The following is a 12877-nucleotide window of genomic DNA, read 5'->3' on the forward strand; positions in this document are numbered from 1 at the left end:
TGATTTCAAGTTAATAGTATTCTGTGTATTGCTACTACTTATATCTCTGCTACTGAGATGACTTACCTTTCAACTGCCAAAATTTCTATGCCTGAAGTATTGCTATTTCCGTATTTAAAGGTGATCAGTTCCGGGTGTTTCTTCTTGGACGTGATTTTGACTACAGAGTTGAGTGCCTGTCGAGACTGTATATAAGCCAGTCCCTTTCGCGATGGAATCTCTCTCAAACAGTACATGTGAGTTGCTGTTACTAGGAGGTGACTTGAAGGAAAAGAAAAAGAAAAATTTAATTTGCTATTTAACTAAATATCAACTATTTAGAAAGCTAAATTCTACAATTAATCTGCATGAAGAGAGCTAGATAAAACAATTCTTAAGAGTTTTAATACTTTTAAAATCTGTGGTTTAGAAAGGCCTACAAAATACTGAGTACTGTATATACTGAAAGTAACCATCGCATCCTCAACATCACACAAAACTAGAGTTAGCAGTTAACATCATCACCTCAACAAAAGTTCCATGAGTGCTATCAACACAGATCACAACCACGAGCAATGTGTTATACCACGCTGAGTAGCTCTCTTTCATCCTTCAATCCTACCCCAATTCCATTCCTTCATTTATAGAGCTACAACTCTACATGTGGAGCTTCAGACCTAGCTTTAAAGGATGTGCTGGCACTCTATTACTGTCAATCGCTGTACGAGAGCTAATGTGGAGAGGTTTGCCTGCCAGCTCAGTTCAAGAGCCCCTGGAAGCCCATGGAAGGAATGCATGTTCAGCTACTCAGAGGAACACACTATCTGAGTTCCAGCTCACTTTGAGAAGTTATACTGTGACAGACTACTACTCATACACCATATTAAGTAAATATAATGGGAAAATAAAATTAATAATGAAAGACAAGAACAGATCATGAAGCAAAAGAAAGCCTATCGTAATTTCCTGTTATCCAGATTCAATAGGATTTGTACTTTTTGGGGAAGTCAAAATACAGCAAGCATCATGTTCTGCTCTTGCAGGATTAACAAGGTCACTGAATCTTTGGGGCAAGGTGGGCATGTTGTACAAGCAGAAAGAGCAGAGAAGAGAAAAATGGAGAAATGTACTCTTGGGTCTACCTTGTCTTGAAAAATAAGCCTACATACACTGAGAGTATTTTCCTTGCTGCCTTGTTTGTCCATAATTATCATTCTATACCACTGCAAATATGAGAATGCAAATCTAGCGGTAACATTTTGTTCTAGGTGGTTTTGTACCTTCATTTCTAGTTTAATATCAAGCAAATTTAAACACACAGTATTTTTTTTTTAAACATGCATAGAGACAGACATTTTCATGAAGCTTATGACTAATTTCAGTACCTGGGAAACATATGTCCATTTTCTTTTACTTCATTACAGGGGAAGTTATACTTCACGTCAGGTTTATTTATCCATGTTTGGATGTTGACGACCTCTTTCCGATCATCATCTGACATTGAGGAGCTATCAATTTCATCTGTTTTGAATGGGGGGTGGGGTAAAAAAAATTAAATCTTCACAAATCAGACAACTTTTCAACCCACTTAAAGCCCATAGTAGCTACACTGGTTCAAACAAAGGTCCACCTAGCCCTCAAGAGTGTCCCTAAACAACTGTTCAGAGGGAAGAAAGAAAAAGGCACGCGTATCTGACATTTCTCTTTTAATTCTCTCTCAGCATATAATTCTTCTCAGCTTAGGGAGTTTCTTAGGCTGCTCTGACTCTTCCATTCAGAAAGTTTAATAGATCTGCTGTACACAGATTTGTCCAGACTTCCCTTGTAGTTGCAAAAAGTTTACATGGCATCAAGGCCAATATCTTTCGTCAAGGAGTAACAAAAGTGTGTCAATTACGTGCCTCTTGCGGCTTCCAGTTTCTTGTATGAGAAGAAATAAACACTTCTTGATCCCTTCCCAGGCCAGGCATTATGTTTGTGGGCCACTTTTCATGCCCTAAATTGCCTACTGCACATAACAAAAGTCCTAATATTTAGTTATGCCTGTTGTGAAAACCATTTCACCCCTTTCCTCACCCTTATCCCTCTCTGAAACTTCTGTTAAAACATATTGTTTCTGAGGTCAAGAATCAAGACACACAACATTCAATGTGTGAGTGAACCACAGGTTTACACATATAATGACCTCTATTTTATTCTCTGCTCCTTTCCTTAGAATTGATTTGCTTTTCTGATTGCTCATGAGCACTTATCATAAACTTACTGTTTCTAGACAAATCAGTCTACTATTTCATATCTGAACTGTTTTTTCCTTCTTAACTCTTTTTCTCATACTGAATTCCATGTGCCACTTTATTGCCCAGTCACTCTGACTAGCAAAAGACTCTTGCAATTCTTCAGCCTGTCCTTATCATTACTACCTTGAATAATGTCAGATCATTAGGAAAAGTTGTCTCAGGGTTCACCTCCTTTTCTAAAGACATTTAAGAACATACTCAAACCCAAAATTTTCATCACAGACCTCTGTTAAACACCCAAAACTCCTGTAAGTGTTATTATTTAGTTCCAAATATTGGTTTTATGTCTACATATGGTGACTATGTTTAGATAGTAACTTTAGTGCTACATTAGAAGAATTTAAGCTATCTAGTTATCTAAAACAATGAACTATATTAAATCCACAAAAAATACTCCCAGAAATAATTTCCAAGGACAACTCTTTAAAGCGTCTTTTTCAAAGCCAGTTTTCTGCACTTTGTTAAACTATTTATTTCAAAGTAATTCAGAAAGAGAGCGACACTTTTACAAAAGGTTTTCATCAAAAATTTATATTATTAATTTGAAAGGAATGGAACAAAATCCACCCTAATCTTGCAGAATCAAAGAATGGTTGAAGATGGAAGGGACCTCTGGAAGTCATCTGGTCCAACACTCCAGGCCAAACAGGGCCACCTAGAGCAGGTTGCAATTACTATAGCTGATTGCAATTACTTACTACAAATACACCTGCTAAAACTTCAGTAAAACAACTATACAGAATTAGGTTCACTTTTTATATTAACTCTATATCAAAATAACATATATTTCATTTTATCTGTGGCTTTTCTCATTCAGGTCATTGCAGTGATTCTACTTGCTTAGTCTAACAGTGTTTTCAAAAGAAAATGTAAATGGAAATCAGCAAACAACCATTACTGAAAATATCTTCTAGACAATTTGTCTTTGAGGACCTGGTGTTATGAAACCACGTAGACTTTACCAAACATTATTATGTATGCTGAAAGAACTATACAAACCTAATTATACGGCATTTGGAAAAGTATGCTTTTAGTGTTAAAGGTTCTGCCTGATAGTTTCATTTTGTTACTTCCCAATTCTTATAGCAGACAAACAATGATCAACTGCTTGTCACCAATCTTATCTAAACAGTTCTTATGAACCTCTTTCATTAATCCTCCTAAATTTTCTCTTTTGCAGGTCAAAGATTCTTAGTCTAGTTACTTGCTTCTCACTTGGAAGCAGAGTATGCATTTTGATTACAGAACCTGTGAGATGATGAGCTAAATGCTACCAGGACAGCAGTAGGTCTGCACGATTCTAATGCTAGCATTGGTCTCCAGAAATCTCCACTTTCTGAAAAGTGTGGTGTTCTAGGTTTGCCTCTAACTTTTCAATTAGATTAAAAAAAATAATTTAGAAATTGCACATTTTTTTTCTACAGCATTCTGCAGGCGTATGAAGAGATTAATCAATTATTAATTGATTCCGGTGGTTATACTAACTGCCAATACTAGAAATTCAACCTGAGATCTATCAGCCAAACTAAGGCCTTTATGTTTTGCTTACTGTCACGAGCAGTAGAGGCACAACTGCAGACGAGATCAGCACAGAGAAACAGATCTTTACCAGAGAAATAAGAAATGAACATCAGTGATCCACTAAATTTCCATTTCTTCCTGTTGGCCGTTCGGCGCCTACCACAAGGTCTTTTTATGGTTAGTCTGCTCCTATGTATTTGAAGAGATTATTTCTTTCTTGATTGGTCCTAGGCACTACCATAACCACCACAATCAATGATAACAAAAAATTGTCACGTTGTAAGACAAAGACGTAAAATAGACTCATGGTTTAACAAAACTTAGTAATTTTGTCTAAACAAGCTAATCTAGGCAAGAGGAAAATCTACTATACCGGTATCGTATTCTTCTTCATCTCCGATGCTGAATACTGGTTTCACACCACGGTAGGGTTTTCCTACTCTGTCACTGCTACTGACATGTCTGTTGGCAATGAAAAGAGCAGGAGAGGACATGGGGTAGAGGAAAAAAAGTATGACTCCTACAATAACACATTAACAAAATGTAAACAAAGCTGTGCAACTGAGGAGGACAAGAGTTTCACGAAGTTGCCTGCAAAGAAGCTGTGACTGACCCATCAAGCAATTTGGTTAGTGAAAGCATGTATTTTAGTTACTTAGCAAGGCTGACTGTTCTAACAAAGTGAAAATAATACTTTTTTGTATTAAAAAGAATTTTTGGTCACTTTGTCAAATGAAATATTAGAGATCTGAAAACTTACAACATGCTATAAAAAATTTCTAGCAGCAAAATCAGGACAGTCAAGGCAGCTTGTCAAGGATGCCAAATGAGGATGGAGGAAAAAACATGAAGACTATTAACTAACACACCTGGAAGCTTATTTTTCTGGTTAATTCCTCCAAAGATTAAAAAAAAAAATGCCTTAATGCCTGTTAAAAACCAAACATGGAATAAACTCTGACTTCCTGCCCATTACTTTCTGCATTATGAGCCACATCCTGAAATCTTTGGTCAAGCAATACCTACTGCTAAAATCCCAGCATCACTAGGATTTTTGCATAGATATTGACCTCAAAAATAACATATAAATCTATTTCCACAGATCATTATCAAGTGAGACAAACACACACAACTAAGTCTTAATGTTGGACTGTTAAAGTTGCAAATCACGAGATATTTTAAAGCTCCAGCTTAGAGTCATGTTTAAAGCCGTCATATTAAAAGTTCTGGCCCTCAACCACTGAGAATACATGAAAAATATGAGAAAAACTAAAGGTTCAGAAAGCCACAAAATTGACCATTGCTTAAAAAAATTAACAGTTCATTATTTTAGCCTTAAGACTTAGCAATATGGAGTAGTTTAAAACAAACCAAAACATGCCTGTCCCTGTCCTCCATTTCAATTTCTATAACCTCCCTCCCCAAAATGTGTATTCATATTTCCTGCAAACTATAAGTCCTGGTTCCTGTTTTAAGTATATTCACAAACTCCAGTTTACAGGCTAATGTACAAGCAAGTTGGAGAGGCAATGTCCAATTATGCTGTGTTATAATATGCTATGATTAAAATTGACTAATATAGACAAACTAAGGACATGTTTAATAGTAAAAAAAAAACATACCCACAAACCAAAACAGAACTGCATTCTACAATGAAACAAAAAATAAACATACAGAACCATGCTCATTAGTGTTTAAGATAATAAGCATCAATGACACTGACAATTCAAGAGAGCAGTGCTTCTATAAGGAAGTTTTTGTAAATATGTTTTAGTAATACAAAACCAATTGAGTAAGAAGGAGCACATTTAAATAGTGTCAAATTGAATTACACAGATTTAAGGGAAGACCTTATTGATATTTATAGAAAAAAGTTAGTCAAAACAAGAGAAAGCAAAAAGCTACTTTATAAAAACTTGTAACACCTCAAACTAGAAATGGATTTCCTTTAACCTGTTTGCACAATGGTGAACATTACATTGTTACAAACTGAATGCAACTCTCTTTAGTGGAGAACCTGCAAAATTAAATATATTGCTGATAAACACAAAGTAGATCTAATTGAATGGATGCGAAAAGAATGCCATTCTGGGTTCCTAAGAGCTGCAGTTTTAGGAGAATAGTCTAGTGATCCACAGTGTGAGCAAATTTATTGCTGCATCTTCCCAAAGAAAGAAGATAAGTAACACAAACGAGAGGAGGAAGTAAAATAACCCAACTATAATCTCTACATACCAAAACTTCTTAGTTGCACAGATTCAAGTGACTTTCAGCTATTGAACTCAGTCATTAAGTGTTTTTAATTGGAATTTTAACACTTCTTCACCGTAGCATAAAAACTAATTGATGAAAAGTGGGGACAATTCCCCATGATCTTCAGGATTTCTAAATTAACAAAATATATGCTATTGGGATAGTCCCACTTTTAAAACAAAAACAAAAAAACCCAACCCTAGTTAACATTACTATTGGTTTTGCTCATACAACATCGTTCTGTAGTGCTTATGAGTAAATCTTATGTCAAATTATGTTGACAGAATAATTGGTCCAAAATCCTTGAAAACTTAGAACAGCATTTTAAATCTTCATTAATTCCTCCCGCATCAATCTTCATGCTTTTCAGTCCATGAGGGTCAAAAGCTACAACAGAGAGCTCCTAAAGTATAACCAAAGTTCCAAAGTGATTACACATGTGCTGACCTTCATTTATCAAAAGTATCTTTATATAAACTCAATTCACAACGTTTACTTCTGAAACTATTTTAAGGCAATAAATCTGAGACAAATGTGAAAGGACTCCATAGTTGCGTGAAATGCAGTAATTATGTGAACAAGATGAGGCAGCATTGCAAGGCATATTTACTTAGGAATGCAAGATTTTTTCCTTTCCTAGTAATGAGCATATCTGTTTCAATCAGCATGTTCTACCACTATGTGAAGAGACACATGAAAATATCATGTTTCCAGACAGAAATTCTGTATAGGTTCCCTGTTATCTTTGAACAGTTTATGAGAAGTCCTTTTTCACAGCTGCAATCTCTCCTGTTAAAACTCTGAGTTGTAATTTGTTCAGTAATTGCTCCTGGTGTCTTTCCCTAATAAAAACTATGTTGGAAGTGACAAATAAAAAAAAAAAAAAAGAAAATCCATCAAAAGCAATAATAAGGAAGAGAACAGAAATAACAAAGCAGAAACTAAGAGAAGAAAGCACTGCCAATACATTTTTTTCTTCCTCTAGTCCCCTGACCAGTAGTTGTTAAAATAATATATTTAATATATTTCAAAAAACTAATTAATTATAAAAATATGAAACTAATTTTGTCAGTGTAACCAATGCTTACAAATATTGTGATGCCATGCTAAATACAACAAAGGTGGTTTTAGTCAGACTGCTTGTCAAGCTTACCGCTCCAGGCTTGCTCTGTCTGGCCAGGGAATATTGAAAGGTATTCTATAGTACATTGGGGCAGAGGACAGAACAAAAGAATTAAAAAAAAAAAAAAGTTTAAAAGAAAAAATCTAGACGAATTCTTGAAATGCTCCATATTGGCAATGTATCTTCTTAAAGGAGGAATAAAAGCTTATAAATAAAAGCAATACTACATAACAGCTAGCCATGAGGTAGAGAAATATGTTTAGAAAGAATAACAAAAGATGCATTTTTCATGCTATGTATGGCTTACACATAAGCCTTACCTGAATTATTCACACAACAAAAGCCATCAAGTGCTACTTAAGAATTTTTTACCTCTAACTGTGAAATAATAATCTAAAAATCATTTTCCAACATACAAGAAGCAACAATCTGTACCTTTTGATTAGGTACAAGACTGCTAAAATCCACTGTTTGTTTGGCACATATTTTAAATCCTGCTATCAAACACCAGCTCTGTAAGATTCCTGAATAGAAATGTTATACAATAGCAATGACATACAACTCCAAAGGCTGCATTTTTAACAACTCTAAAACAGGCTATTCAATTAATGCTTTGATAGATGAAGACTGATAATCTTTTATTTAGATAAGACAGGTAATTTGGAATGTCAACTTCCAATTTGGTAACTGTTTGTTACTATTTGCACATTCCCAGCTCCGCTTGAAGATACAAAAAATGAAACAACACTTGATTCTGTGTTTGAAGAGCAGCTTTACATTAGGACTTAAAAAAAAAAAAAGATTTAAAAAAAAAGTTAAACCTCAGATTGACAAGATGAGGCACGAAAAAAACATTAAAACAGAACAAAACCAAATTAGACAAAAAACCATGTCCAAAATCCTTCCAGAACCCATTTCATTAGAGTCAGGATGGGGAGGAACTGAAATAAAAGCAAAATAATTCTTGACTTTTAGACTGAATACAGAATTAACACATTGTAAGAAGTTAAAACTAATCAAGTAGTGACAAATTCTACATAAAAATTCAAGAGAAATGTCTGCTTACTGGCCTTGCAATAGTAAGGCAGCACAGTAGGCTTACCATAGCATGATAAAATTGTGAGGAGGGTAAGCATGGGAAATTTAAAAGCTCAAACTGGAAGATAACTTTTTTCCCCTAATTAGCACAGTCTTCACATTTACAAAATAGCACCTGAAATGGGAAGTCACTCTTCACTGCTAATTCACAAATGACATGTAAATGACTCACCTATCCACTGGAGTAGATGTATTTTCAATAAAACTAATAACTTTTTCTTTCACATTCACAGATTTAGTCTTCAAAGCAACCGTCATTTTATTCACCAGGGATTTGACTCCTTTTCCATCACTTGAACCATTAGGAGAATCACCCTGTAAAAGTAACTGCTCTCAGAATTAATCATACAAAAATAATGTTACTTCATCTCTAGTTTATTAAGAAAGGAAACAGATTATGGTACTAAGCTGAACATTAATTAAAGTACTAAGAATTATTTTAAAGTTTTATCAAGTGACAGCAATGATATGTGTCTGAGGTAAAGATGATCCAATAAAGCTTAACAAACCTTGTGACTAAACACTCTTCTATGAAAATTGAGAGGGGAATTAATTCTATTAATGATAAATTGTATCCAAGTTATAAGTCAAATTTTACATACAACATGGCAGCTGCAGAAGAGACAACTGAACTTTCCCATGAAACTGTGTGCCAGTTTTATAGTAATCTATTCCTGGAGTGAAGAAGAGCCACAGACACAACTGTCCATTACATATATTCTGATGGAGAGCAATCACAACTTCTCCAGAAACTTTTCCTACAACTAGAGAGTGATTATAGTTTGAAAGACTACCACTGAAAAATACATTTTACAGAACAGAATCAAGACTATGAAGAAAAAAAAAAAATCAGTACACCTGGGGTTCCCATTCCAGTATACCACTTGAGTTTAAAATTCACTTACATCAACAGAGGAGTTTATGCTACTTCTTGAGCCTGAAGTACTAGCAATCCAGTGGCCATATCCATTTTCTGGGCCTTCCACGTTGATATCAGCTAAATGTTGCTGGAGGGCTGTTAAAAGGTGGTTAAAAATGTTCAGAACCACAGTACAATTAGTATGCTGATGAAAATACTGTATATCCAAAAATAATCAGTAACAATTTTTGCTCCACGTGATATAATCAAATAGATAAATTCAGATACTGCCATCATCCCCGTTTTTTCTTTCATTAGCACAAAGGCATTAGGATAATATTTATTTTAAGAAAGGAAACGGTTAAAATACAGCAGCAACTAAAAAGAAATCACTGCTTTGATCCTAAAGATAGCTGTTATGACACTGAACATATTCACTGGTAATGCCTCTATGCTCATAACTGTAGCACAGATGTCTCCACTGCTGTACAGCCCGATGGATTCCAAAAAATTTAATGCAGAATTACGAACTGATGGTTTAAGAAAACACAACTATTAATTATGAAGTAGCATCTTCACACGAATCTGCAATCTACAGAGGCTGAACATTAAGAACAATAAGTCAGAGGAGTGAATTTCCTCATTTCCTGTACTAATTTCTCACTATTCAGAAAGGTGGGAACGCCGTAACAGTTAACTACTGAAGTGCAAGAGCATAGTCTTGGCTTGCACAAAACAAGAGATGAACAAATGAGACCCATTAGCCTTTCACTTAGCTGATTTCTAGCCAAAGACTAATTAAAACAGTACATTATTAATAAGCTTACCCATAAATCCTCCTTTGGCAATGCTTACATACTCCTTATTTTTCTGCAACAGAAATGACATTTTTTGGTTGAAGCAAATATCTGTTGAATGAGTTTTGCAAGCATGATAAGGAAAGGAAACATGGGTTCATTTCATAAAAATGGTAAACTTGAGTAATGCAAAAACCAGTTAAGATTTTAAGGGGAAAACATTTTTTCCCTTTACTATCAATGACATGTGCAGAAATGCTTTATTTCAGTTCTCACTTTATTTCGACGGCAATTTAGTTGTACCTGTAAGAAATGTGCTAGCACCATGTTCATATACATATCTTCTTCTTCCCTGCCACTTCCCATGAAGCAAAGATGTTCTCCACCAGCTATGGAGCCAGACTCAATAGACTGTTTTTGTGCTTCTAACAGGGACTTTACAGACTGTGCAAATTCTGATGGGTTTTGAAGCATCTGTGGAAGAAAAAACCCAAAAGGTTGTGTTTGACTCTCTTCCTCACTCCACTTGCTCTTGCTAGAAAAGAAATGCAGCTAACATTTGTTAGTTTATTTTTGCAGACATTTAATCCTGTTGGGAAAAGTCTTTGCAACTGTCATCTTGCTTTAAGTTGGTAATATGGCAGAGGGACTGATTTCCATATTTGCATACACTTGAGCACAACACATTCAAACTTGGCAGTTTTTAAATACTTCAAAATACCTAGAATTTCTAAGTGTTATTAAGGTCCTCCTTGTCTTCTTACTAAGCTTTTTTCTCATTTACTTATCAAGATATATTAAAATAAAATCTTACAAATCAGGAATACAGGAAGATACCTGGGATTCTCAATACTCTCAAAAAGTCTCCTGAAGGCATATTACGCATGCAAAAACACTGAGCTACTATATGAAAGAGATGGAGAAAAAAAGGCTCTGTAGACATAGCTAAAATTTTAATCTGCTCTTGAGGAGGCACTTGAATTCATATAAAAATGTTGACCTGTAAGTGGATTTTGAGGGGGAGGAATTCTCATTATCAAACCCTTACATTGGATAAATGACAAAGTAACATGTATACAAGCTAGTCATCACTAAATCAACCTGAATTTTAACTTGGGTTTTATAAAGCCATATGCTAGTGCTTTATTACATAGGTGCTAAATCTCACTACTTTGTCTATCTAAGACTATCTATAATTGAGATGGATTCTGAAGTGCTTTTCCCCATTGCTCTTGTCAAAGTAAATGGTGTGTGCTTTGCACACAGAAGTGTACACAATACACTGAAGTTCCATTAATGACTTTTGTCTCAAAGATTATTCTCTACAACATTTTTCTGGCATTAAACTTCTAAAATCCGAGGTGAACCTGGTGACACTCATCCAGCACAATTCCTGAAAGATTCGAACCATACTATCTGACTCATACTGCAGAACTGCAGTATGTAATTTAAATACATAAAAACTAATCACATCCAATTTAATAATTATTTTCAAGGACTTCTTATTCATACATTATGTTTTTTTAATTAATTAATAATTTGTAATGCTTACTTCTACTTTATTGAAAGTGATGCTCAATTAAGGGTAGTAGAAGGACACCCACCTACCACATAAAGTTTTCTGCTTTCAAGAAACCCCAAATACTAAAAAATTACGCTTGTAAAAAATAATACTGAACAATACATTGTTTTAATTAAAGAGGTAAAGCTAATAGATGCAGGACTGAGCTTTTTAACTAAGGGAGGTAAAAAAGTCCATGCAGCACCTACAAACATCTTGAAGTGAAATAGTAGAGGGTTAATCTAGAAATGAAGAATACATTGTAAGCCAGTAGAAGCACGTGCAATTTGGGGAAAAAAAGCACACAGAAAAATACAACTGAATATTCAATTAGGAATTCATAATTGAATGAAAACTACAGCAAAGTCTTTAAGAAACTAGTCTGTAGTACATCTCAGTTCCAAAATTAATGCACTTCCTCTCCCATACTGCACTGCAAAAATTTTAAACGAGCAACACAATCCTTATCAAGACATGTGCTCTTTACAATCAGGCTGTAGTAAGACTGGCTGAGGGGAACAAAAACAAAACAAAACAAAAGAAGAACACAACAACAACAAAAATCCACAAATAAACCCTGAACACGATAAAAACCCCAAAAATACAGAAAAGAAACGCTGCTGCTTGTTAAAATTGATGATACCTTTTGTTGGAAGTTATGATGCTAAAAAGAGATTTCTCCTTCAAGCAATGTCTAGTCTTTATCTTGTATGGGTCTCCAGTTCTAAACAAAGAACAGGAAGACTAGAACCCCAAATCATAATGTCACTAAGGACTAAACTTCTTAGGAAAATGATGGTTTCACTAGTCTCCTTTGTAGAAGCTAACTTTTGAAATCTCATCATATAGCTAGACACTGCAGTTCACAGACTAGGATCTAAATTAAGAGTAAGTGGTTTTTCAAGACAGACATTTGCCTCTCCTATTTAACTTATGATTAAAAAAATCAGTAAAGAAACATAAAGCATACAAACCAAATCCGAGTCTAAATGAAATGCTGTTGATAAATGCCCAGCGTTGTATTGCTCTGCAGGACGACAGTCCACTACAAAGAATCTTACTCCTTCCTGAAAAAGAAAGATTTTGCCTGTTAATTTTTTTTCTAATTGTGTAATAGTTGATGTGAAAGTACATAATTAAATTATATTTTAATACTAAGTGCAATACTACAAGAACCCCTTGAAGAGGCTAATAGCTACCAGAAAATCTTATTTTATATTTGATTAATCTGAGCTTCTACAGTTACCAGACCAACCACAGTATCCCATTAAGACATCAGCTTGTGCTTTGCAAAGGACTACCCAAGTATAATGCACACTGTGTCATTATTTCACCTTTACTGAGAAGAAATACAGTAGGGATGAGGGAATACACCGAGACATCATAAGG

The 12877-nt window shown here is 34.8% G+C and overlaps 1 protein-coding gene across 7 annotated transcripts in view; it reads right to left on the reverse strand.

The window, feature by feature from the left end:
- TBC1D23 (TBC1 domain family member 23) overlaps nt 1–12877 on the reverse strand; it is a 33493-nt gene that overhangs the window by 4480 nt on the left and 16136 nt on the right. For 3 of the 7 annotated variants that reach the window (XM_062004278.1, XM_062004237.1, XM_062004251.1), the window contains exons 10-18: nt 12463–12555; nt 10231–10401; nt 9958–10000; nt 9177–9286; nt 8444–8598; nt 7204–7248; nt 4171–4259; nt 1365–1500; nt 67–261 (exon numbers count right to left, since the gene is read on the reverse strand). In XM_062004278.1, the coding sequence (XP_061860262.1) occupies nt 67–261; nt 1365–1500; nt 4171–4259; nt 7204–7248; nt 8444–8598; nt 9177–9286; nt 9958–10000; nt 10231–10401; nt 12463–12555 (1037 nt within the window). The remainder of the gene's footprint in view (nt 1–66; nt 262–1364; nt 1501–4170; nt 4260–7203; nt 7249–8443; nt 8599–9176; nt 9287–9957; nt 10001–10230; nt 10402–12462; nt 12556–12877) is intronic. The other 4 variants (XM_062004287.1, XM_062004243.1, XM_062004268.1 and 1 more) reach the window with 3 other exon arrangements.

The sequence above is a fragment of the Colius striatus genome, chromosome 1 (genome assembly GCF_028858725.1).
Source record: "Colius striatus isolate bColStr4 chromosome 1, bColStr4.1.hap1, whole genome shotgun sequence".
NCBI classification, from domain to species: Eukaryota; Metazoa; Chordata; class Aves; order Coliiformes; family Coliidae; genus Colius; species Colius striatus.